Source organism: Saimiri boliviensis, chromosome 3 (assembly GCF_048565385.1).
Source record: "Saimiri boliviensis isolate mSaiBol1 chromosome 3, mSaiBol1.pri, whole genome shotgun sequence".
Taxonomy (NCBI): domain Eukaryota; kingdom Metazoa; phylum Chordata; class Mammalia; order Primates; family Cebidae; genus Saimiri; species Saimiri boliviensis.
In genome coordinates, this window is record NC_133451.1 from 51,416,651 (window position 1) to 51,441,024 (window position 24,374).

General features: G+C 36.0%; 1 protein-coding gene across 10 annotated transcripts in view; it reads left to right on the top strand.

Moving 5' to 3' along the window:
- Positions 1-1,545: 1,545 nt before the first annotated feature.
- Positions 1,546-24,374, top strand: part of EXOC1 (exocyst complex component 1) — a 52,008-nt gene continuing 29,179 nt past the window's right edge. For 2 of the 10 annotated variants that reach the window (XM_074396148.1, XM_074396150.1), the window contains exons 1-10: positions 1,560-1,695; positions 6,185-6,318; positions 8,628-8,758; positions 12,075-12,234; positions 14,911-14,931; positions 16,806-16,993; positions 19,124-19,351; positions 19,546-19,678; positions 20,294-20,403; positions 21,213-21,266. In XM_074396148.1, the coding sequence (XP_074252249.1) occupies positions 6,195-6,318; positions 8,628-8,758; positions 12,075-12,234; positions 14,911-14,931; positions 16,806-16,993; positions 19,124-19,351; positions 19,546-19,678; positions 20,294-20,403; positions 21,213-21,266 (1,149 nt within the window). In that variant the 5' untranslated portion in view covers positions 1,560-1,695; positions 6,185-6,194. Of the gene's footprint in view, positions 1,856-2,166; positions 2,560-6,184; positions 6,319-8,627; positions 8,759-12,074; positions 12,235-14,910; positions 14,932-16,805; positions 16,994-19,123; positions 19,352-19,545; positions 19,679-20,293; positions 20,404-21,212; positions 21,267-24,374 lie in introns of all 10 variants that reach the window. The other 8 variants (XM_074396151.1, XM_074396152.1, XM_003933610.4 and 5 more) reach the window with 6 other exon arrangements.

Sequence of the window (24,374 nt, forward strand, 5' to 3'; positions counted from 1 at the left end):
ATACACACAAATCTTGAGGTTCAAGAAAGAGATCTAGCTTCTGAAGTGCAATTCATTTCCAAACTTTGAGGGGGACTACAAACATATAGGCAAATAAAAGAAAGATAATAGGACCAAATAACACATGCAATTGTCATAGAAAGAGTATCCACAGTAAGCATTCTGGTGCCAGGCAGGAAGGGGTCTTTGTAAAGATATAACCAGATCCTGCTCTTAAAAGGAAAGTCATTTGATGAAAGTGAAAGGTATTTTAAGTACTGTTGACTACAATATATTAATCTAAGTAACAAACAGTTCCCTGCTATTGCTGCTATTTTTTCCACCAAATTAGGTCTTCAGATAAATACTGAAAGATATTTTGCACAGTTCATTTGTCACTTTCTCAGTGAATCCATCTCTGGCAGAATGATTACTCCCTCTTTTGCATTCCCATGGTAGTCAGTCTTTTTTTCTACCACTGTTGTTGAGTTTACCTCACTAGACTATAATTTATGCACTTATTTAGTTCTTCTCCCCATTGAGTATGCCCTCCTTCTAGGTGGGACCCCTGTTTTGTATCTCCAGCACCTAACACAATGCCTGGCTTAGAGGTGGCTCTGGTTATCTGTCAAATGAATGGCATGCATGAATGTATTCCTGCATCCCCTTGCAAAGGACTGTGTTGAGCAGGAGCAAAGAAATTGGTCCTTTGAATTTCTAGCACACTTACTTGATCTGTATCTCTCTTTGGTCACTTATTTTGTGTCCTATTTTATATATATTTGTATCTACACCATGTCTAGTCCTACCACACTGTGAACTCCTTTAGGGTAAGATTCATGCCTGAATCACCTCTGTACCTGGAATCAAAGTGTCTATTGCAGAAAAAGATGCCAGGACTACGGAATAAATAAGACACCTACCTCGCAACCAGCAACATTGGCATCATTTATGCCTCCCAAACTTAAATATGCATAAGCATCATCTTGTTAAGATGCAGATTCTGATTCAGTAGATCTGGCATGAGCCAGAGAGGCTGCATTTCCTAAAAGACCCCAGATTATGCCCAAGCAGATAGTCCACGGACCACACTTTGAGTATCAAGGTCACGAGAACAATGGTTCTTGACCATAGCTGTATATGAGAATCATCTGGGACCATATTAAAAGTACTGATGTGTGGATCCCACCCGCAGAGATTCTGATTTAACTCATTTAAGCTCTCCAAAGTTTAAGTAGTAAAGCTCTAGGGTTAAAAGAGCTTTACATATGAAAAAAGGAAAACATTTAATCGAATTTCTTCTTAAATGAATTGCTGCAAATATCTGAAAAAAGAACTCTTTTAGAGAAAATAATACTGCACAGCATAAAATCCCCAACTCCCACGTCAGTTTCTGTGCCACAAAGGCCCCGCCTCTGCCCTTCCCTGACACGCCCCTCCAGTGAGGCCTTGCTCAGCCTGGCCAAGCCCGTCGGCTGGCGGCCCGCCCCTCCGCGTCTATTGGCCACTCCTTTCCCCCCCCCATTCGCTTCTTCTTCCTTCTCTACGGGGTCAACTTCCGGCGCGGAGTTTGTCACGTGCCCGGATATAGGAAGTGTTGGGGGAACGGCCACTTCCCGTTCAAGACTTTGTTTAGGGGCACATCCTCGAGGCCCCCATCCGGTCTCCGTTTTGAAACACCCGCCTCGGCACAGCCGGGCTCAGTCCGGCCTTGCGGTAAGCCTTCGGCTGCAGCTGCTCGGTAGCCCCGGCGGCGGCGGACAGACGGGCTGACAGACGGGCACCAGGGTCTAAGGCGGCTCCTCAGTCCCACTGTTGTCTCCACGCCCGGGGTCTGGCGCCGCTCCCTCTGACCTTCCTTTCCCGGTTTGTCCCGGTAAGACGCAAAGTCTGGTCAGAGCATTCTCCAGCCCCTTGTCCTCGGGTCTAGGAGAATGCGGAGCTGGGAGGGCAGTCTTCACGGGCCCCATTACGGTTCCGCCCATCGGAGCCAGATTTTATTTGTGCAAAATGGCCCTGATCGTACGCTCTTTGGCGTGCCAGGAGGAGAGCGTGACATTGCCTTCCCCTTTGTCCAAATCCACGTTTCTCCCCGCCGCCCCAAATCTCTTAAGTGCATTACTCTATTTTCGTGCACAGTTTTATCTTCTAGATGACAATACTTCATGCATTAATATGTCTCAGCAGCATGCAGGACCCAATGCATACGGGCACTCACACTGACCAGCTATTTGTCACACACTGTGGTGGTCCAACTGAGTTTAAGGAAACAACCAGTACGGAGTAAAGAGTGGCCGGCTGCCTTTGGAACGTGGTCAGACATGGGTTCTCAGACCTGGAAAATAATTTTAGAGGACTTCTAGGGATGTATTTACTGACTTGCCGAAAAGTACTGAAAAGACTGAAGTTAATCACTCGACTTGCAGGATGTCATAGAAGCACGCGGCCTCAGGTCTTCATGAACATGTCTGTCATGTTGACCACCATAACCCAGAGTAGTGTCTAGCACCTAATAAGCATCAGTATTTGCTGAATGAAGAGTCACATACTGCTTTTGATTATGCCTAACTTCTTTATGAGGTATGCCCAGTCCTCTCCTGTTTCTTCGCCACTTACTGTACAATTCAGTTGTTGCTTTTAGCCAGAGCGGGAGTATGGGTAAACGTTGGTCCGTATTAGTCATTCATTTGACCAGTTTTTACTATTCAGTTCTAATTACCTTAAGAGATATAAGTATCCACTAAACACAAAACTATTATGAACATTCCTCCCTTCTTTCTCTTTAAGAGAATTCTTGAGATACAGAGGCTTATGATTGATTGAGCCCATTAGACAGTAAATGGTTGATTTGTTTAGCAAATGCAGTAAGTGCTGTAGAAATTTAGAGAAGAGATCAATTTGGATTAAGATCTTCATTGAATCAACTTCATGTAAACCATGAAGTGTAATTAGGGTTTGGATAGGGTGGAGAGGATATTCCTTACATGGAAAGTACCAAAGTAAAGATTTGACATCCAAAAATGAACAGAGTGCTTGGGGTGGAAGGTTTGTTTTTGAGAACATTAAGAAAATGTTGAGTAAGAGCATGACGTAATACAGACTGTCTTTAAGATTATTTTGTTGTTATTTAGGGTTGTGGGGCCATGCAGAGAGATAACCAAATTTTGCAGAGTTAAATAAAATCGATATGAACCTGAGTCAGTGTATTTGCAGTGGGAAAAGAAAGGAATAAATTACATGTAGATGGGAGAAAATCAGAGTGTGGTAGCAGATTTCATGTTGACAACGGAAGAGGGAATCAAATATGGTGGATTTTGAACCTGGACATTTGCTTATAGGTGTGAAAGTTGGAAAGAGGGAATCTTGGAGAAGCTATAGCTATCATGTCAGTTAATTTAAACATTTACCAAATGCCTAATTTGCCAGCTTCTAGGAATACAAAGATGATTAAGACATGGTCCTACTTTGAATAGGGGATAAAATACAACTAGCTAGAAAATACGGTTCATAAATGTTGTTTTATTACAGTAGATGGGAAATGTTAGAGAAGTAGAAAATATTCTTTGTGTGGGGCGGTGGCAGGGAGGGGCTGCTTTACAGAAGAGATGACATTTTAGCACATTCTTGAGGGATGAATTTTAATTTCCCAGGGAGAATTCTAAGAAAAGAAAATTGCATGAACAAAAGCCCAGAGATAGAAAAGTAAACTGGCCAGTGTACAGTGGGGCTTGGGCTTGGGAAGAAATCGAGTATCTAGGCCCTACAATAAAGGGATCAGCAGCATGGACACCATAATAGACCAAAAGGAGGTTAGGATGAGTGAAGGTGTAGAGAGATGGAGAAGAAAGCAGTTGGGGAGAATTGTGTTTCTATATTCTCTGCAAGGTAGGTTGTTAAGTCATTTGCGGAGAGGAAGGAAGCTAATGCTAGAGTTGGGGACTGAAGAAGAGTAATAAGGATTTGGAACAATAGTCGTGCGGAATAGGAAAGGATTCATCAAATGAGAGATTAATTGCTGAGCAGCATTGAAAGTCTATCTTTCACCGGATGTAGATATTTGTACTGCATGCAATGAGCATGGATATGTGGCTTTTTTTTTTTTTTTTTTTTTTTTTTGAGTCAGAGTTTTGCTCTTGTTATCCAGGCTGGAGTGCAATCGTGCAATCTCGGGTCACTGCAACCTCCGCCTCTCGGGAGGCTGATGCTTCTGCCTCAGTGCGAGCCACCATGCCCGGCTATTTTTGTATTTTTAGTAGAGATGGGGTTTCTCCATGTTGGTCAGGCTGGTCTCGAACCCCCAACCTCAGGTGACCCGCCCACCTTGGCCTCCCAAAGTGCTGGGATTACAGACATGAGCCACTGCACCAGGCGAGTATGTGGCTTTTTAAAGTGGCATCTAATAATCCTAGAGAGGTGGAGAAAAAATAGTTTATGGAAAGTGATAAAAAACAACATCAGCTGGTCTACAAACAGGGTGAAATAATTGTAGGGGATAGTTTAGGTATAGGAAAATGAGCATTGTCTCCAGGCAAGGCTGGAAAAGAAGTAAACTTTGAGAGCCCAGCTTAAGGGAACAGAAAGGAGGAGAATGTGAAAAGACTGGAGGCTGAGATGAAATGGAAGTGGGGAGATGTGAATTGTATGAGAAAAGCAATTTTTTGGAATTGGAGCAGAGATAGAAGTTGTACAGATTGAGTAAAATACTGGAAAGACAATTTATAAAATTGTCATTGTGCTATAAAAATGTGTTGTAAATCAATAATTAAGATCATTATTTCCTCATTTTCCCATAGAAAGAAATAGTATTTTAAAAGTTAGTGTCCTAGGCAAGCTCACATGTGTGAAATACTACACATTTGCATTGGAAAATAGATATCCACACAAATAAGTATTTGAAAAAACAGAGATTAAGAAATATTTTAACTTGATGTTTGAAAAGATGCTGAGTTAGATGAAAAAAGGGAGATAAGTAGAAACCTATTTTTGGAACAGTTTTATTGAGATCACGTATCATAAAATTCACCCTTTTCAATTGTATAATTCAGTGATTTTTAGCATATTCACAAAGGTGTACAACCATCATTACTATCTAGTTGAAAGACATTGTCATCACCCCAAAACAGAAACTCCATACCCGTTTGCAATCACTCCTCCTTTCCTTCTTTACACCTTCCCCTCCAGCTCCTGAAAACCACTTACATTTCTCTATCTATGGATTTTCCTATTCTGGATATTTCATATCAATGGAATCATACAGTATGTGGGTCTTCTGTGTCTGGCTTCTTTCACTTAGCATAATGTTTTCAAAATTCATCAATATTGTAGCATGTTTCATTACTTCATTTCCTTGTTTTTTTTTTGCAGCCAAATAATAATCGATTGTGTGGATATACCACATTTTGCTTATGTATCATTTGATGCACATTTCTGTTATTTCTGTTTTTTCACTATTGCAAATAGTGCTGCGATGAACACTCATGTACAAATTTTTGCATGGACATATGTTTTCGATTCCCCCAGGAGTGGAATTCTTGGATTATAAGGTAACCCATGTTTAACTTAATGAGGATCCACCTAGCTTTTTGCCAAAGCAGCTGCACCATTTTACAATCCCACCGGCAATGTAGGAGAGTTCTGTTTCCTCTCATCATCACCAACACTTGTTATTTTCTGTTGTTTTTATTTTAACAATCCTCATGGGTGTTAAGTGGTTGGTACCTCATTGTGGTTTTGATTTGCATTTCCTTAGTGGCCAGTGGTGGTAAGCATCTTTTGATGTGGTTATTGACCATTTGTGTATCTTTGGAGAAATGTCTATTCAGGTCTTTTATCCAAGTTTTAATTGGGTTATTTGTCTTTCTGGTGTTGAGTTGTAAGGGTTCTTTATGTAGAAAACCATATTTAAAGATTGAGCATGGGTTTGAAGATTTTTTCCTTAAATCTTGTATGTGTGTGAGTATGTGTATGTGTGTGTGTGTATACATACTCAGTGAGCATTTCCAAACATTTTAGAGTTAATAATACTGGTTCTCTAATTTTATTTCCAAACTTACAACTTTATATTTTTGTGATTTAGGTGTATTAATGTGTTAAATCATTTTCCCTAGGCTTGTTAACCAAAAATCATTTTCAAATCAAAAGTTCAAAAGTATAAGGTGCAGTGATGTTGAGAATGAGCTAAATATCTATACTCTGAATTTTTCAGCTGAGAAAAGATGACAGCAATCAAGCATGCATTACAAAGAGACATTTTTACACCAAATGATGAACGCCTGCTGAGCATTGTGAATGTCTGCAAAGCAGGAAAAAAGAAAAAGAACTGTTTTTTATGTGCTACAGGTGGGTATTTAGTAAGAAAGAGTACTTGTTTTGTATCCTTTTATTATTTAGGAGATATTTCCTCTTTGTTTTGAATATCCCCACTGTCTCTACAATTGGAAAAATTATTGGGTCAACAAATTCCTAGCCAACACTTGGTTTTGACAGGCTGTTAATTGTTGCCAATCTGGTGGCAGTGAAATAGTATCTCATTGTGGTTTTAAATTGTATTTCCCTATAATGATGAGATTGAGCATCTTTTCATGAATTTCTTAGTCATTTCATTCTCTGTGAAATTTACCTATTTAAGCCTTTTGCTCATTTTTCCCTTGTGTTGCTTGTCCTTTTACTGATTTGTACAAGTTCTTTCTATAATCTGGGTATCAGTCTTTTGTTGGTTGTATGCATCCCAGTTGGTGGCTTGTCTTTTTTTCACTTTTTATGATACCTTTTAATGAAATTTTTAATTTAAACTAAATGAAATTAATTAATCCTTTATGGCTGTACCTTTTGGTGTCTTAAGAGATCTTTCCCAGATATCTGTTGTGTGGTCATAAAAATATTTTCCTAAATTCTAAAAGTTTTATAATTTTGCTTTTTACATTTCAGTCTTAGTTCACCTGTGTTGACATCTGTCATGGTGTGTGTGAGTGTTTCTGGGTGTCATCTTATGTTTTATTTTTGTTTTGTTTTTGTTTTATACTCCACCTAAATTTTAGAAACAACTTTTCAAGTTTCAGACTTTGTTGGGATTTTGATTGGAATTGTTTTGAACCTGTAGTTCAATTTGGAAATAACTTGCATTTTTATTTTTTAATTTTTATTTATTTTTATTTTTATTTCTTTTTTGAGACGGAGTTTCGCTCTTGTTACCCAGGCTGGAGTGCAATGGCATGATCTCGGCTCACCACAACCTCCGCCTCCTGGGTCCAGGCAATTCTCCTGCCTCAGCCTCCTGAGTAGGTGAGACTACGGGCATGCACCACCATGCCCAGCTAATTTTTTGTATTTTTAGTAGAGACGGGGTTTCACCATGTTGACCAGGATGGTCTCGATCTCTTGACCTCGTGATCCACCTGCCTCGGCCTCCCAAAGTGCTGGGATTACAGGCATGAGCCACCGTGCCTGGCACATTTTTATTATATTGAATCTTTGTGCCATGAACATGGTACAGTCCTCCATTTATCTAGGTATTTTATAACTTTTTATAAGTTTCATCATTTTCTCTAAAGGTTTGGCATGTATATTGTTGGATTTACTCCCAGGTATTGATTTATTCTTAGATTTTATTTGATAGTCTTAAATAATAGCTCTTATTAACATTAATACATTTTAAAATCATATATTGTTAAATTCTACAATGCATTGTTGGTGTTTTATATGGATGTCTGTCAATCTTGTCAAAATTTCTTATTAATTCTAATTATTTTTAGGCTCTTTGAAAGTAGTGATATTTTTCTTCCTTCCTTTATGCTTTTTATATCTTTTATTTATTTTTGTTGGTTTAGTTTACTAGTTAGGACTATCAATACAGTCTCCATCTCAAAGAGAATGACTTCATTTTTAAGCATGATATTTGGTATAGGGTTTTTACAGCTATCCTTTGTAGTGTTAAGTAAGTTCCCTTTGTATTCCTGGTTTCTTACACTTTTTTAAAAAATCATGAATGGGTATTGAATTTTATCAAATGCTTATTTCATATCGTTGTTATTATTATAAAATTTTCTCCCTTGTTAGTGTAGTATATAATTATACTTTGTTTTTCAAAAGATAAATTGACTTTTTGGAATAACCTAACTCAATCATAATGTATCTGTATTAGGCCATTCTTGCATTGCTATAAAGAAATTCTTAGGCCAGGAGCAGTGACTCATGCCTGTAATTCCAGCACTTAGGGAGGCTGAATCGGGCTGATCACTTGAGCCCAAGAGTTTAATTAACACAAGCCTGACAACATAGCTAGACCTTTATGTATAAATACATTGTAGCTCTTTGAAATGGTATTTTGCTCTTTCAAGCCTCTCAGGGACTTTACATATGTCAATCATTCTTTAGAATTTTATCATACTTTTTTTTAAAACTGGTCGGAATTAATTTAATATTAATATATAATTCCTTTATTTCTCAAGGAATCTATCTCCGACCCTCTAGTCTGACATAAATGCTTCTATTAGCATTCCGTGCTTTCCTCAGTCATAGCACTTGTTATAAATTATTACACTCTTTTAGTATCAGCTACGAGGCACCTGAAAACTATACTTGTAATGAGTGAATGAAGAATGAGTAACAGGACTAATATTTATAACAAAAGTGTGTGTTCTACTCAACAGTGACAACTGAACGCCCTGTGCAGGTGAAGGTGGTCAAAGTCAAGAAATCCGATAAGGGAGATTTCTACAAAAGGCAGATCGCTTGGGCCCTTCGAGATCTTGCTGTGGTAGATGCCAAAGATGCTATCAAAGTAGGTTTTTCTTAGTCCACCTGTGTTCGGAAAGCATCTTTCATTTTAAACATAGTGTTACATATTCTAAAATGATCTAAAAACAAATTATATGTTTGTTTTATGATTTTTGCTTTTTGAAAGCTATGATTATGTTTGTGCACAAGCTACATAAGCTAGAACAATATAACCTTGACTCTCCACATTTCTGTGTTTAGATTAAGCCTAATTTGTATAAAATGTATACACAGTATGGATTTTAAAGTGGTGTGTCATGAGGTTTTGTTTGTTTGGTTTTAATCAAAATCATGTAACCAAAGTGAGCCTTTCTTGGTCTTCATGAGGGATTTGATGTTTGTGGCTCAAAAAAAAAAAAAAAAAAAAAGAAGTGATAGTGAGTTACATAACTTATTTGAGAATAAGATCTATAAAGATATAAATCTTAACCCTTATACATAAACCACACTCGAACTCCAACAAAGTTGAATAATGTGATAATCACATTAAAGGTCACTTAACTTCCTGACAGTTCAGGGCTTTTCAGAGCATACCCTTTTTTCAAAGCAGTCAAGTTGGCCTCCTTTGGTTAAATGAGGTGCTTCCTCCTCCTCACCCTCTCTCTGCCCCTCATCTTCCTCTGCAGCCCAAACCCACCTCCAGAGCACTAGGGAATACTTTGTACCACAACTACTTGTACTATTGATAGGACTAACATAATAATAGCAAGGCTAACACTAGTGAAACTACAGGTGCCCTTTAACTCTACAAATCTCATACATTTACTAAAAAGGCACAAAGTAAAAACAACAAAAAGAAAAAAACTGTCTGTGTAAAGCAGTTCGATAAGATTAAATCCTGGTTTTACCCTTACTTTGGTACAAACCTCCAAGGATCAAAAATCTGGACAAAATGACAGGTAGTTGGGTATAAAAAAAAAAAAATGAAGTAAGAACAATTTGAGGAGAGCCCTGCATATCTGTATAATTCAGTTTTCTTCCAAATGCAGAACGTGCCTTTTCTTTAAGTATTTTAAGCATACTGGCCCTCTGCTTTATCCCTAAGGAGCACCCAGTGTTTAGAAAAATGTGAACTGTAGTAACTGGGTTTGACAGAAATTTAGAGAAATGGAAATTGGAAGAAAAGTTATAAAGGGATGTTTAAAAACCACTTTAATAAGTAATTTTTGTTACCATGGAGAGGGATCAAGAGTAGAAACTTTTCTACTCTTGGTTTCTCTTTAAGAAAAAACACTTGAAGGGCTCTTTAAAGCTGCACCTTTATTAAAAGCATTTTTCCCTTCAGTAGTTTTGCACTTCGTAACCCTGTTGGCTTGCATAATTCAGTAACATTGCTGAATGCTTATTCGAATGCATTCTCACAGCTGACGCCTCTTGCTGACTTGCTTAATGGATTTTTTTTTTTTTTTTTTTTGCATTTTATGTAGGCACCTTGGTGTGTGTACGCTATATATGGATAGAAAACATAAAATTTTTATACATAACTTAACGTTAGCCATTTAGTATCACACATTGATCTGTGTGAGTGTTGCCACTGGAGCACTCAGCTTCTTTTATGGTATTATGGGAAATATTCCCAGGGAAGAGATTATTTCCCATCAAGTTTCTTATTAGTTGCCAATACTCTTACTGTACTTTTTGGATAATAATGCAATTACCTTTTCATTGTAAAGGCAGGTTTTTAATTTTTGATGCTTCAATTCTGTTTATTAAGCTATAAATTGAACTAATTAGTCATTCCATGATGCTGTAATATGAAGCTGTACCAAAGATCAAGTCCTGATTCCTAAGATATTCCAATCCTTCACAGTAAAAGTGTGATATAACTTTCCTTACCTTTAATGTATTTATATTTCCCCCAAATAACACTTTACATGAATCAAATATGTTAATTTTTTTTTAATGTTAAGAATATTTGAGCCTGTTTTTTAATTCCTTGGATGTAAAGAGAAGTATACATCCATAAGTTTGTTCGTTTGCTTTTTGTTTCTTTGTTTTGAGATGGGGTCTCACTCTGTCGCTCAGGCTGGAGTGCGGTGGAGCAATCTTGGTTCACTGCAGCCTCCACCTTCCAGGCTCAAGCCATTTGCCCACCTCAGCCTCCCAAGTAGCTGGGACTACAGGTGCAGGCCACCACACCTGGCTAATTTTTGTATTCTTTATAGAGACAGGGTTTTTCAATGTTGCCCAGGCTGGTCTCGAATTCCTGGGCTCAAGCCATCTGCCTGCCTCAGCCTCCCAAAGTGCTAGGATTACAGGCATGAGCCACCAAGCCCAGCCTATTTTTTAAAATAATAGTCAAGAGTAGTTCTATTCATTCAAGGTAGAAATATTAGCCTGGTGTGGATTATTGCTGTAATGTGGTTTAATAGACTTGTAGAAAGTATAGTGTAATTCTCTCAGATTGGTTGAGCTTCTTTATCACATGAAAGAACTTTAGGCCAGGCACAGGGGCTCATGCCTATAATGCCAGCACTTTGGGAGGCCGAAGCAGAAGGACCAGCTGAGTAACGTGGAGACGTTGTCTCTATAAAAAATTTTAAAAATTAGGCATGCTGGTATGTGCCTGTGGGCCCAGCTACTCAGTAGGCTGAGGTGAGAGGATTGCCTGAGCCCAGGAGGTCAAGGCTGCAGTGAACCATGATTGCACCATTGCTCTGTGACCTGAGCAACGGAGTGAGAGCCTGTCTCAAAAAAAATAAAAAACTTTAAGGCCCAGCAGCACTTTTAGCTTTTGAGACACCTTTAATCATTCCTTATTTTCAAAATAGAAAATAATTAGGAGCAATCTTTGCTTTTCACCTCAATTGTTCTTAGAAAGTACACCAGGATATACGTTGCATTTTTCTCAAGTTTTATAATTAGAAGATATAGTCCCTATTAGGGAGTTAGTGTCCAATTACCGTTTCAAATAGTAGTACATTATTAAAGAAAATGTGTAACTCTAAAACTCTGTAGGCAATTTAAAAAGAAAAATCTGGTCCATGTCAAAGCTAGAGACCATTGTCATCTTATTGATGAGGAAGCTAAGCCACAAAGCCATTAATACATCCCATGTTTCTACTCATAGACCTAAAGGGCATAGGAAGAAAATGACCACAACAGTATGTTATTTTTTCATCCACCTTCTTTGGGGTGGTAAAAAAAACTTTTGCTACAAATTGAATTCTCCAAACCCATCCCTTCCAGTTACTTAGCTGATTTTTAATAATCTTTATTTTCCAAAAACAGCTTAAATTCCTTTTTTTAATGTAGGTTCTACATTAGCAATGAAAAAGGATGTGATCAAAAATAATACCTTTTGTATATCTTTGTTTTAGGAAAATCCTGAATTTGATTTACACTTTGAAAAAATATATAAATGGGTTGCCAGCAGCACTGCTGAAAAGAATGCATTTATTTCTTGCATTTGGAAATTGAATCAGCGATATCTCCGGAAGAAAATTGATTTTGTCAATGTTAGCTCACAGCTTTTGGAAGGTAAAGTTAAATTAAAATGTATATGTAAAATCAATTATATCTTTAGGTGAATATATAATATGACATCATTCAAATTAATTAGAATACTGAATTACCTTATTGTAAAAGAATTTTAAAATACTTTTTCTCATTGTAGAAATTATGCTTGTTCATTTTAGAATATTAATACGTTATGTTAAATCAGGCGTCCCCAAACTGCGGCCCCCTGAGGCCATTTATCCGGCCCCCCACCACACTTCAGGAAGGGGCACCTCTTTCATTGGTGGTCAGTGAGAGGAGCACAGTATGTGGCGGCCCTCCAACGGTCTCAGGGACAGTGAACTGGCCCCCTGTGTAAAAGGTTTGGGGACACCTGTGTTAAATAAATGAAAATCACTTACTCTTCAGAGATACCTAGTTAGCACTTTGTTAGATAGTCTTCTAGTCTTTTTCTTATGCATAAATACCTTTTTAAGATAAATAAATTTACATTATGTTTTCTAACATAATTTTTATATAATGTGTCATGAACATTTTTCATGTTATTGAATACTTACCCCAACATTATTTTTAATAGTATGGTAGTATTCCATTATATGGATATACCATAATTTATTTAACGAATCATTTATTTTTTATTTTCCAATTTTTGCTTCTTTTAAACAGTTCTGGGATAAATATCCTTGTAACAGTATTTTTGTACAGAGGGTAGATGTAGCGGTACAGAACATAGCTCTGGAGTCAGACTCCTTGGGTTCAAATCCTGGCTTTGCAACTAACTAGTTGTATGACTTTGCATTGATACTTAGTCTTAGTCTCTATGTTTCAGTCTCCCTTATCTCAGAGCTAAAGACAATAATAGTATCTACCTCATAGGGTTGTTATGAGGATTAAATTACTTAATATATGAACATAGTAAGAACAATGCCTCGTACATAGTAAATGCTTAGTGAATATTAGCCATTATTATGTTATCAGGATAAAATCCTTAGACATGGAGTTTATTGGAATATTTTGGATCAGTATTATCTTCAAGAATGTTACTATACATCATTTTGTGTTACAAGATAAAAACTCTACCATTTAAATTTTGAAAACATAGAATGAGATTTTCTGCTTTTAAAATTTCTTTTCTAAAGATATAAACATTGTAAGACAGCACTTAGTAATTAGTGAGCCTGCTACTGGTTTTAGGCTTGATGCTTGACGTTGGCACACAAGTCACATCTGTCAGTCACCAGTAGTGCTGGTCTTATATAGGAGCCCCCAGGGTTGCCATCTCACCAACATTAGTCCTCAACATGTTGGTAATTGAGTGTATTGAGAGAGTGATCTTCAAGAAATGTATGATAACTTTATGCCTTAAGTCGTGGTTTAATTTGCTTTGAATGGCTTTTATTTTTTTACCATTTCAGGGTTGAACATTCTGATGAGTCAGTGACTCAGTGATTCACAAGCTTGATGTTCTGTCTTCAAATATTAATGCATTTCCAGATATTATTTATTGTGTAAGATGATTTTAAGCCAGTATATTTCAGGACATTAATGTAGAAAAATACATACCTTACCTGGATCTGCCTCATTAAGAAATATTACCAAAATCAGTGAGAAGAGTATTACTGTATTTGAAAGTGAAATCTCTCACTTTAAAAAAAAAAAGGCATTTAATTTTTCAGGACATAAAACAAGAGTATAGACATGTTCATATTCATAAGCATTAACCCTAATTGAGATCAATTTTAAGAACACTGAGAAGATCCTTAAGGATCTCATTTTGAAAATTACTTGCAATACGTCAATAACTCTTGCTTTGGTTTAGTGGAGTTCAGGAAATATCTTTATTAATGTCTACAAACTTGTTTCATGGGCCTTGAAATCACAGCCGTTAATTCCCATTAAAAAAATAAATGTCTCTAAGTTTTGGGTGATGTTAGAAAACAAATAAAAAATTATTACCACCTCCATTTAAGAGTTCATAACCAAGTAAAACTATTTTAATTATAAACGCTGGAAGTAGCAACTTGGTAGTTTTTATTGTTGACAATTGAATGTGTAAGTTAAATAATGGGGCTTCGCAGCAGAATAAGCTTTTGAAAAGAGGACTTTTCAGCAATTGAAGTAGAATGATGTTTTTGTTTGGCGTTTTTTTTTCATTCTTTTACTTGCAACCAGCTTTAAGAAAAAAAAATCTTTGACTTGAATCCTTAAATGCCAGCTTGAACTGTTATTTTGTGTGATTTTTTTAACTTGCCTCAATCTTGTCCTTTCTAACCGTGTTTTGTGACTAATCCTTTGTGAGGGTGTGTCTGGGTAAAGCTTTCGGGCCTTGGGTAATATAACTAGACTAAATGCATGAGTCATAGCTGCCCTGAATATAATCCCCAGGAAATGATTAGTTTCCCAGGTTTCTCTAAGGGTTAGTGCTGTTTTTTGAAAGACTTAAGAGAAAATAGAAAGATAAATATATTTGTAGTCACTATCAAAAAGTGAATAAGAAAAAATAAACACTACAAATTTAGCTTCTTATGGATCTTTCCAGTTTGTAGTTGATTTTGATGTCTTTGGAACTTTAATTTAACATGAAGTTCAACTGAGATATGGGTAGTATTTTTAAAACTTAAGCCTGTTTACTTCTCTACCCAGCTAATATTCTTTGCTTACTTTCCTCTGCTCTTTTCATACCTTTTTACTCTCCAGAACTGCCTAAAGTTGCAGAAGGTGCGTAACACCTTTTCTTTTTCTATTCCGTATGTTTTTATTAGTTGCCATTGTTATGTACTGTTGGTTGTATATTTTATGAAATTCTGTACCGGGACAAATTTATTTTAAAAATACACATAGTAATAAAATTGATGATAGTATTTGTCATTGGCTTTCAGGGAACATTTCATTAGAAAATACTTCTGAAGCAGTCAATTATAATCATGTAAAATACTTGTTTAAGTCGACTTGTGTAAGGAGCAGAATGATTTGGGCAGTCCCTGCCCCCTAGTGGCTAATAAGCGGTCACACATGACAGTTTAACATTTTCGCAGTAAACTAAATGGACTCATTGAAAGGATAAGGAGCTTGATAATACCTCTCTGAAGAACTTATATACTGAAATCTATAATTGCCTGTACCAAAAGTTTTAGTCTTCTTTTTTTCTGGGATGTCTTAGTCTTCTTTTTTTCTGGATCTCAATCTGCCTAAATTATTACCATTCTTAAGAGCAAATCTTTTGTTACTTCAAATTACCTGGTTATTGTTCTGGGACAAATGACCATATTTCAAGTAATGCTGAATGTAAATATTCATTTTCCTATAAAATAATGAATACTAAAAGCATACAGAGTTTGTGATTTAAATCATGCTCCATTAAGTCCGTGAAATCACTAACTTTATTTAGAATGGTAAAATAATATCTTAGGAGTTGAAAATGATTTCTTTCATTTTACTGCTCCTAACCTCAAGTTTTATATACAGTGCTCACATGCTGGTGTGTTTCCTTAAAAAAAAAAAAAAAAAAAAAAAAAAAGCCAGGCGCGGTGGCTCAAGCCTGTAATCCCAGCACTTTGGGAGGCCGAGGCGGGTGGATCACGAGGTCAAGAGATCGAGACCATCCTGGTCAACATGGTGAAACCCCATCTCTACTGAAAATACAAAAAAAAAAAAAAAATTAGCTGGGCGTGGTGGCACGTGCCAGTAATCCCAGCTACTCAGGAGGCTGAGGCAGGAGAATTGCCTGAACCCAGGAGGCGGAGGTTGCAGTGAGCTGAGATCGCGCCATTGCACTGCAGTCTGGCAGTCTGGGTAACAAGAGCGAAACTCCATCTCAAAAAAAAAAAAAGAAGAAAGAAAAAAGAGAGAGAGAACGGAAACATTTATGTAGAAAGCATTTCAGATTTGACCTCTTGGTCTTTTGCTATAAAGCATGAAGCCTGTTTAACTTTTCATAATTTGAAACAGCCATGTTGTTGTTGCAGTTACGTTAGAGTTACTGACTGACTCATCTTTAGAAATATTATGAATGCATGTGAAATTTTTAAAACAAAGAAACGGAAAATTCAGTTAATATTCTAATGACCAAAATAAATTATGGATTGTAGATGCATTTTTCATTTTAATTAAAAATTATTTGGCAAAAATATACATACCAAAGATGAAAATAACAAAAGTAACAAAAGAAAAATTCCACCTGGGCAAAAAAGGAAAGCAAATTATTTTTGTGTGTACCGAACTCATAGTCATTGTTTTGTTAGAGCAACAGCCACATCAGGTACGAAAAAATGCGTAGGTTTGTTTCCACCTGTTTTTATGTTTTGCTTGTGCATTTTAGCTTAATTGTATTTGGGGGAATTGTGGTGAAAGCCCGTTTTGACATTTGTAAGTCAGTGCATTAGACTGCATGCTTTTTATTTATGTTTTAGGACTTTATTTCATTAACATATGAAATTATTTATAAAAATAAAGTTTGATATTTTTCATATAGTTTGAATCATTCTTCCCTCTTTTTCAGCTGCTAAATACGACCTGTGCTTATAACTATACCTGGCTATATGTATCGTGTTACTTTTTTGACTATTTTACTTTGGATTTTTACCCTCTTTAAGAATCTGTTCCAAGTGGAGAAAATCAGAGTGTGACAGGAGGTGATGAAGAAGTAGTAGATGAATACCAAGAGTTAAATGCAAGAGAAGAACAGGATATTGAAATAATGATGGAAGATTGTGAATATGCAATCTCAAACGCGGAAGCCTTTGCAGAAAAATTGTCCAGAGAGCTGCAGGTGCTAGATGGGGTAAGACTTTCTTGAAATCTATGAATAAGTTATGTATAGTGAATTGCAAAGGCTAATGATGTTCATATTATACTACCTCAGCACTTAAGCCTTTATAGTGTGTTATTGCTGTCTTTATCTATAAGCACATTACCAACTGCCATCAGTCTTTTACTGTTCTTCTTCGAGAGATGAACTATTCCTATTAAGCCAATTAGAAGACAGTTAGCTGAGATTCTGGATTTGGGAAGGTTCTTGATATGAAGTGATAGAAGTAAAATGTAGACTGGAGAACATCTTGGGAGTTGATTCACTCAACCTCTGAAACATATTGGAATAGTTCAGTGCCAAAGAATAGCGTGTGTGTGTGTGTGTGTGTGTGTGTGTGTTTTAAAAAAATAGGGATGAAGTATAAAGAGAGAAATGTGGCTGAAATATGTGAATCTTTTACCAAAAAAAATTGAGTGAGTAGTTAAAACAGGAGAGCCAGAGAAAAAGATCTGTGATTTCTCTGCTAAAATATCTTAGAATAGAGCTTTTTGTTTTGTATGCAGTTTTTGAATCTGTAATTCAAATCTCAACACTTTGGGAGGCCAAGGCAACAAGATCACCTGAGGTCAGGAGTTTGAGAAGAGCCTGGCCAACATGGCAAAACCCCATCTCTACTAAAAAAAAAAAAAAAAAAAAAAAAAAATCAGCCAGACATGGTGGTATGCTTCTGTGGTCCCAGCTACTCAGGAGGCTGAGGCACAAGAATCACTTGAACCTGGAAGGCAGAAATTGCAGTAAGCTGAGATCATGCCACTGCACTCCAGCCTGGACAACAGAGTGACACTGTCTCAAAACAAAACAAAACAAAAAATCGAATGCACAGCACCTCTTATGTTAGAATAATCTAAAATCATTTGGTTCGTTCTGGTCTTAAGAAAAGATAAGCATTTATGAAATCCCTCAGAGGATAAGAAACATTTTAAAGATTTAAATTTTAGTGTTATGTACATGAAAAGTACAGAAGCTATGGGATCTGGCTCAGCCCAGAGAGATTATATGAATAGTCCAAGATTACAAGTGTGCAGAGATCACTGAAAGCAAAGCCCAGAAATGATTTTAAGATGTTAAGGAGGAAATTATCCTGGGCAGATTCAAACTCCAGCTCTGTTACTTAAGAGATGTCAGTGGTCCTGAGCCCCACTGACTCGTAAAGTCGGATTGCACTTACACTTGAGTTACTGTGAATACCATATAAAATAACATGTGAAACCACAGCATCAGTTGTACAATGATATTCTTTAAATTTCTTGTCCAAGTTTTTAATCATACCATGTTAGTTGCCTTCTTAATATGGCTTAGTGATTTTTATTTTTTGTTCTAATTAATATTGTATATGTGTTCCAAGTCAGCAGATTGCTTTGAAGTTTAATTTTGGATTTGGCAGTTTCCTTATTTCGGGGAATTCAGAATCAATAGTCAGAATCATTTAGAAAATAGTGATAAGGGGTGGTGGTTTGTTACTGCTTTGCCTGGGGGGAAAAAACAGAGTTGCAAATGAAAGAGAAAAGAGAAAAGATGATAGAAGGAGCTATCTGTTGGCCGTATGCTCCTCTGCATCATATTACTAGTTCCCATCATACTAGAGTTATAAATTAGTTTCATATATTCTTCAGAGTCTGGTGTACCACTGCTGCTTTCTCAACTAAGATATCACACAAGTGATTATGCGTTTATTTAGGGTTTCACATAGATGTTAACAAAATTTCTAGCTGGTAAAATTGGAGGAAATGTTAGCGATAACATGGCCTATTGCCTTCTAAATGTATAAAAATGAGAATGTGCCATTACTGATGACATTCTGGCACCTTACTTGTGCAGTCTGTGGAAATATAAAATCCTAAGGCATGGTTCCTAACATTGATATAGAAGCAAGTGTACCTGTATGAAATACTCTGTAAAACATGGAAGAACATAAAAAGTGATAAAGTAGATGTGTAGATATATTATCAATTTTTGTTACTCCGATTTCAAGGAAATTGAGCAGCATTTCACCTATATTCTTTTTTTTTTTTTTTTTTTTTACACATTTAAATAACATGAAATGTGGTTTATGTGTTTTGTTTTTGTTTTTGTTTTTGTTTTTGGTCTTTGACTTTGTAGGCTAACATCCAGTCAATCATGGCATCTGAAAAACAAGTCAACATCCTAATGAAATTGCTAGATGAGGCTCTAAAGGAGGTAGATCAGATTGAATTGAAACTGAGCAGTTATGAGGAAATGCTCCAAAGTGTAAAAGAACAAATGGATCAGATCTCTGAAAGCAACCACCTTATTCATCTTAGTAACACTAATAATGTAAAACTCCTATCTGAGATAGAGTTCCTTGTGGTAAGTATGATTGTAAATTAACAACAACAAAAACTAGTGATGATATGTAAAACCCAGTTGTAAATATTTTCTAATTTCCTTATGAAAGCAGGATTGAAAATAATTCCAAAGACCTAATGATAGGATTGAGTAGCATCTTGCCTGTAAATTTCCCAAAATTACACATGCAAATGGTGTGTTTGCTTATATTCTAGAACCACATGGACTTGGCCAAAGGTCATATAAGAGCCCTTCAGGAAGGAGATCTTGCTTCTTCCAGAGGCATTGAGGCCTGCACCAATGCTGCTGATGCCCTTCTGCAGTGCATGAATGTAGCTCTTCGACCAGGTATGTTCATTAGAAATGACAAAAATGTGACTAAGAATCTGAGACTAAGCCTGTCACTTGTGAAGATTTTGACAAGAAATAACATGAGGCAAGTGGTTTACGGTTACATTATTGGCTACTCAAGTTTCACTGATTTCCCAACTTATTTCTATTGACACTAGGAACTTTCTTACTTTAGCTCCTCCTTCTAATTGACATTCAATGACTGTAGTTAAGACCATGTTTTTTATTTAGTGCTGTCTGCAGAACCAAGCACGAAGTAGGTGCTTTGGTTAGACTGGAGAGCGTAAGGCAGTGGTTTCAAAATTTGAGTGTCCATCAGAATCCCTAGAGGTCTTGTTAAAACATAGATTGCCTGGCCCCAGCCCCAGACTCAGCAGATATGGGCTGAGGTTTTAGAATCCACATTTCTAACCATTCCCAGGTGATAGTGAGGGAGGACCACACTTTAAGAACCACTGTGCTATCCTGTTTTAACTTTTATCATTTAAGTAAATGAATGTACCCATAAAACTTTTGGGTTCTTCAAAACTTCGGAAATGTTTAATGTTCCCTTAAACATCAAGGAAATCTTTTTACTCATTAAACTGGTCACAAAATGTCATTCTGTATCAGGCCATGACATGCTTCTGGCAGTCAAACAGCAACAGCAGCGATTCAGTGATTTGAGAGAGCTTTTTGCCCGGAGACTGGCCAGTCACCTCAACAATGTATTTGTTCAGCAGGTAATTTTATCTTATTATTAACATGAGCATGTTCCTATATTATTTATATATGACCTTAACCTTAAGTTTCCACAAACATATTAATGTGTTTAATTGGGATTGTGGTCAATTCCTTCACATATTCAATTTTAAGATTTTGAAATAGATGCTTCTTTGCTCATAGCTGTTCTTTGGGCCTCAGCTGCCTCTTGAGGTAGGCAGTCTAGTTCCCTTCAGCTGACGCTCTCTGATTGTAGAAATCAAATAACTATGCATATTAATTGCATATACTACTTAGACATTCTTATTTATGAACGTAAGTCCAGACTTGTTAGATGTTTACTATTGGACCTGTTTTATTTTTCAGTATTTTGAGGTGAGACTCAGAACTTGAGTCAGTATTGTAAATGTGTTGTAAGTTCCATGTACTTAGTACATAGTACTAAGAAAATGACTTGTTAAGAAAATGACTGTAGCTTAACTGTAAATTTCAGTTGATCTAATTGTCATATAAATGCTTTGCCTATATTTTTATATGGAAAACAATGTTATAATTAGGGTGGTATTAATATTGTTATTAATAATATTAAGAGTAACTGAGGGATTTGACTAGAAGGCATTTTAATATCTAATGTAATAAATTAGGTTTCTTATTTTTTTCATCTCTTTTAAAAGTCCTTTTTATTTTATTAGCGTTATCAGGTGAAAAAAAAATTGGGGGGATATCTTGTTCATCAAGAAATACAGTCTGAAAACATTAAATTTTTACTTTGTTTTCACTTTGCAATATTCTAAAACAATTGTATTTACTATATTTTATTTCCAATTAGTTTACTCAGGCCCTCCTTCAACTCTATAACAGGTCGTACTTTCTTTCGGTTCCTGTGAGTACATCAAATTTGGCTCAAGCTTCTCTGATTCTGTTTTGTTTTTTGTTTTTTTCTATAAAATTTGCTAAACTTAACAGCAGCAGAATCTTTACAGATTATAACTTACTGATTTAAGCTACCTGTTAACCCACATTTGTAGCAGTTTTTAAGTGTCCCATAATAGAGACTATTCAGGCCAAAAAGGCATTTAATCTCATTCTGCTTGCTTTTCTTTCTGTCATTTTTTTCACTCACTTCACATATTTAGTAATAAATAGTAGTATTACTCCTTTAGTAATAATAATAATATTACACCTTCATTTTTAGTAGTCATTTATTTGCCGGGTGATTGACGTACATACCAGCCACTGACTTGGGATAAATGAGAGACCAATCCTGCCCTCAAGTAGTTCACGGTCTGGGGAAGGGAGACAAGCAAATAATATACTCCAGAGGGATAACTGTTATGATAGTGGGACTGTGGGAGCATAGAGGAAGGCCACCTAACTAAAAGCACGGTAGGGGGAAATCAGAGAGATTCCTTGACCTGAAAAGTGTCAAGAAAAAAGTAAGCTTAGAAGTCACATAGGAAATACTGATTCCTGTTTTTCTTAGGTAATTACTTCAATAACATCTATTTCTATACAGTTCCTTAGTTTTTAAAAATGACACTGTTGACAATAATGTTATCCACATTTGTAGATAGTATTGAAAATAGCAGCCAATAAACAAGAGTCTTTTCTGTATCCGTGTTTGTTGTAACATGCAGTTATTTATGATTTTGCTTCTTGCCTTGTAAACTAATGGCTTCATTTAAAATGAATGCTTCCCATTTCTGAAAAGCTAATATATATTGTTACATGTGAGTGATGCATGTTAAAAACCAGAATGCTGCGACAACCTGGGATGTGCCAAAAAGGGTGGAAGAAGATACCCCACGCATAAGAAAGATTTTCTTTGTGTTGCATTCAGTGCATCAGGTCACCTAGCAAAAGAGTTGGGAAATGTGGGTATTTCTATTCCTGGTAGGGGAACAAGCTGGGAAAATTGATTAAAATAATAATGGTGCACCTCTTTGTCAACCACAGAATTTTCATTATGTGTTTATTATGCACTGTCTTCCATATGTAAGAATAAGAAATAATTTGTACCCTCAAGATGCTTGTAAGGAGTTAATACTTACTCCTTGTAAGGAGGAGTTAAGACTAATGTACTTTAGCAATGTATGTAATAAATTGTTAATTGTAGAACTGTGGATTTTATTACGAGTTTAAGGAGTCAGATAGGGAAGGAATCGAAGATTAGGTGGAACTTGAACTGAGTTCATGCAATACAGTTTGTAGCAAACGTGTAGTTATTATAACATTTACAAATAATGTACTGAAGAATCCAGTGAAAATATCGATTCACAACGTAACAGTAATTTCAAAGCCTTGATTCCCAGTCTTTTTAAAATTCACAAATTAGTAAAATTAAAAGAAATAAAATTCAGCGACTGATGAGATCACCAATTTTTTATTTTACCAAATAAAGACCTTTAAAAATAAATACTACCCTCCACCTTCATTATCTTTTTGATTTAAAAATGACACTTTGGCACTAAAAGAATAAGAATTTCCTTTCAGATTTTAAAAATTAATACGTTTACCTTTATGAAAGACTCACTTATTTCATTTTATGTTTTCTTATTGCTGTAGGACAGGAAAAACATCTTGCATTTGGGAATCACTGATCCAGAGCATGCTGTGATACAACTTTCCTGTTAATACTTCTGTATTTTATACTTTAGTGAAACTTGAAGTATATTTTAATATGATATTCACTGTAATAAATATGAGAGTAATGTTACATAAAGCATGGCTAGCTTCTTTTAGATCTTTCAGATCTTACACACTAAACTTCCACTGAAATTATAGGCTCTTACCCATAATTTTTACATTTACTAGGGATTTGGGTGTCTAGATAGATATTCAGGTATGAGAAGCTGGCCAGTTACACTAATTAGGATTATGATATTGAAAGCAGGCAGTCAAATTAAGGCTAATGAAATTCAGGAAATATTTGCATAAAAAATATGTCCTTTAAAAATTTGTTGTGGTTGTTTTTTGAAAGATTTATTCTAATAACTGCTCTGTACCTTTTGTTTCCCCCTTTGGTTCTACAGAGACCTCATGATTCTATCTACTTTTGCCTTTAGCGGCTTGAGACCGATGATGCACTTAACTTAGAGAAAATGAAAATGCACTGAACTAAAATTACAACTAGGAAAAAACTGAAGTTGTGAAACTTTTTACCATATGCTTAAGTGTAGAAATTTTTCTTTTAACATATATATACAGAAACAAGCTATAATAAACCTGTGTTGTAGACCACCAACATTCAGTTTCTTTTACGAAAATTATTTCCTTAAGCATATGTCACATTTTTCTAAACATGGATTAGTGATTTCTGGTTAAAAGCTTAGAAAGACTTATGATTAAGATGTATTTTTGTGAGGTTTGTTAGAGCTTTGCTCAGATTTTTTTTTTTTTAAGAACACAAAAATAAATATGTCGTAACAGAAAGAGTTCCAAATCTTGAAAAGTTATTCAAATTTTGACCCCAATGTATCATTTCTTCTAAAAAATTACTATAGCAAAGTGCTTAAGAGTGCAGACACTAGCCTGACTCTCCTATCTCCTAGCTGGGTTACCTTGAAAAAGTTAATTGACGTTTCTGCCAGAGTAAACAGTTGTAGAAGAACATAGACAGTAATTTTGAGTCTTGAATCATTGAGAAAAATTAATGAAGAAGAATGTTTTGGATAACGATACATTGTTACTAATAAAAACTATTTAGAAAGCATTTGTATGGTAGAAGTCTGTCTGTCTAATATTCTTCCCCTTTAATCAGTGTGACCAATTAAAGCACAGTTTAGGCCAGGTGCAGTGGCTCACACCTGTAATTCCAGCACTTCAGGAGGCTGAGGTGGGCTAATAACTTGAGCCTGGGAGTTTGAAAGTAGCCTGGGCAACATAGTGAGACCCCATCTCTATTAATAAATAAAAATAAATTTTTAAAAAATAAAACCCAATTGGAGACATTTGTAGACCTAAAACTATAATACGTGTATCTGTCTAGTAT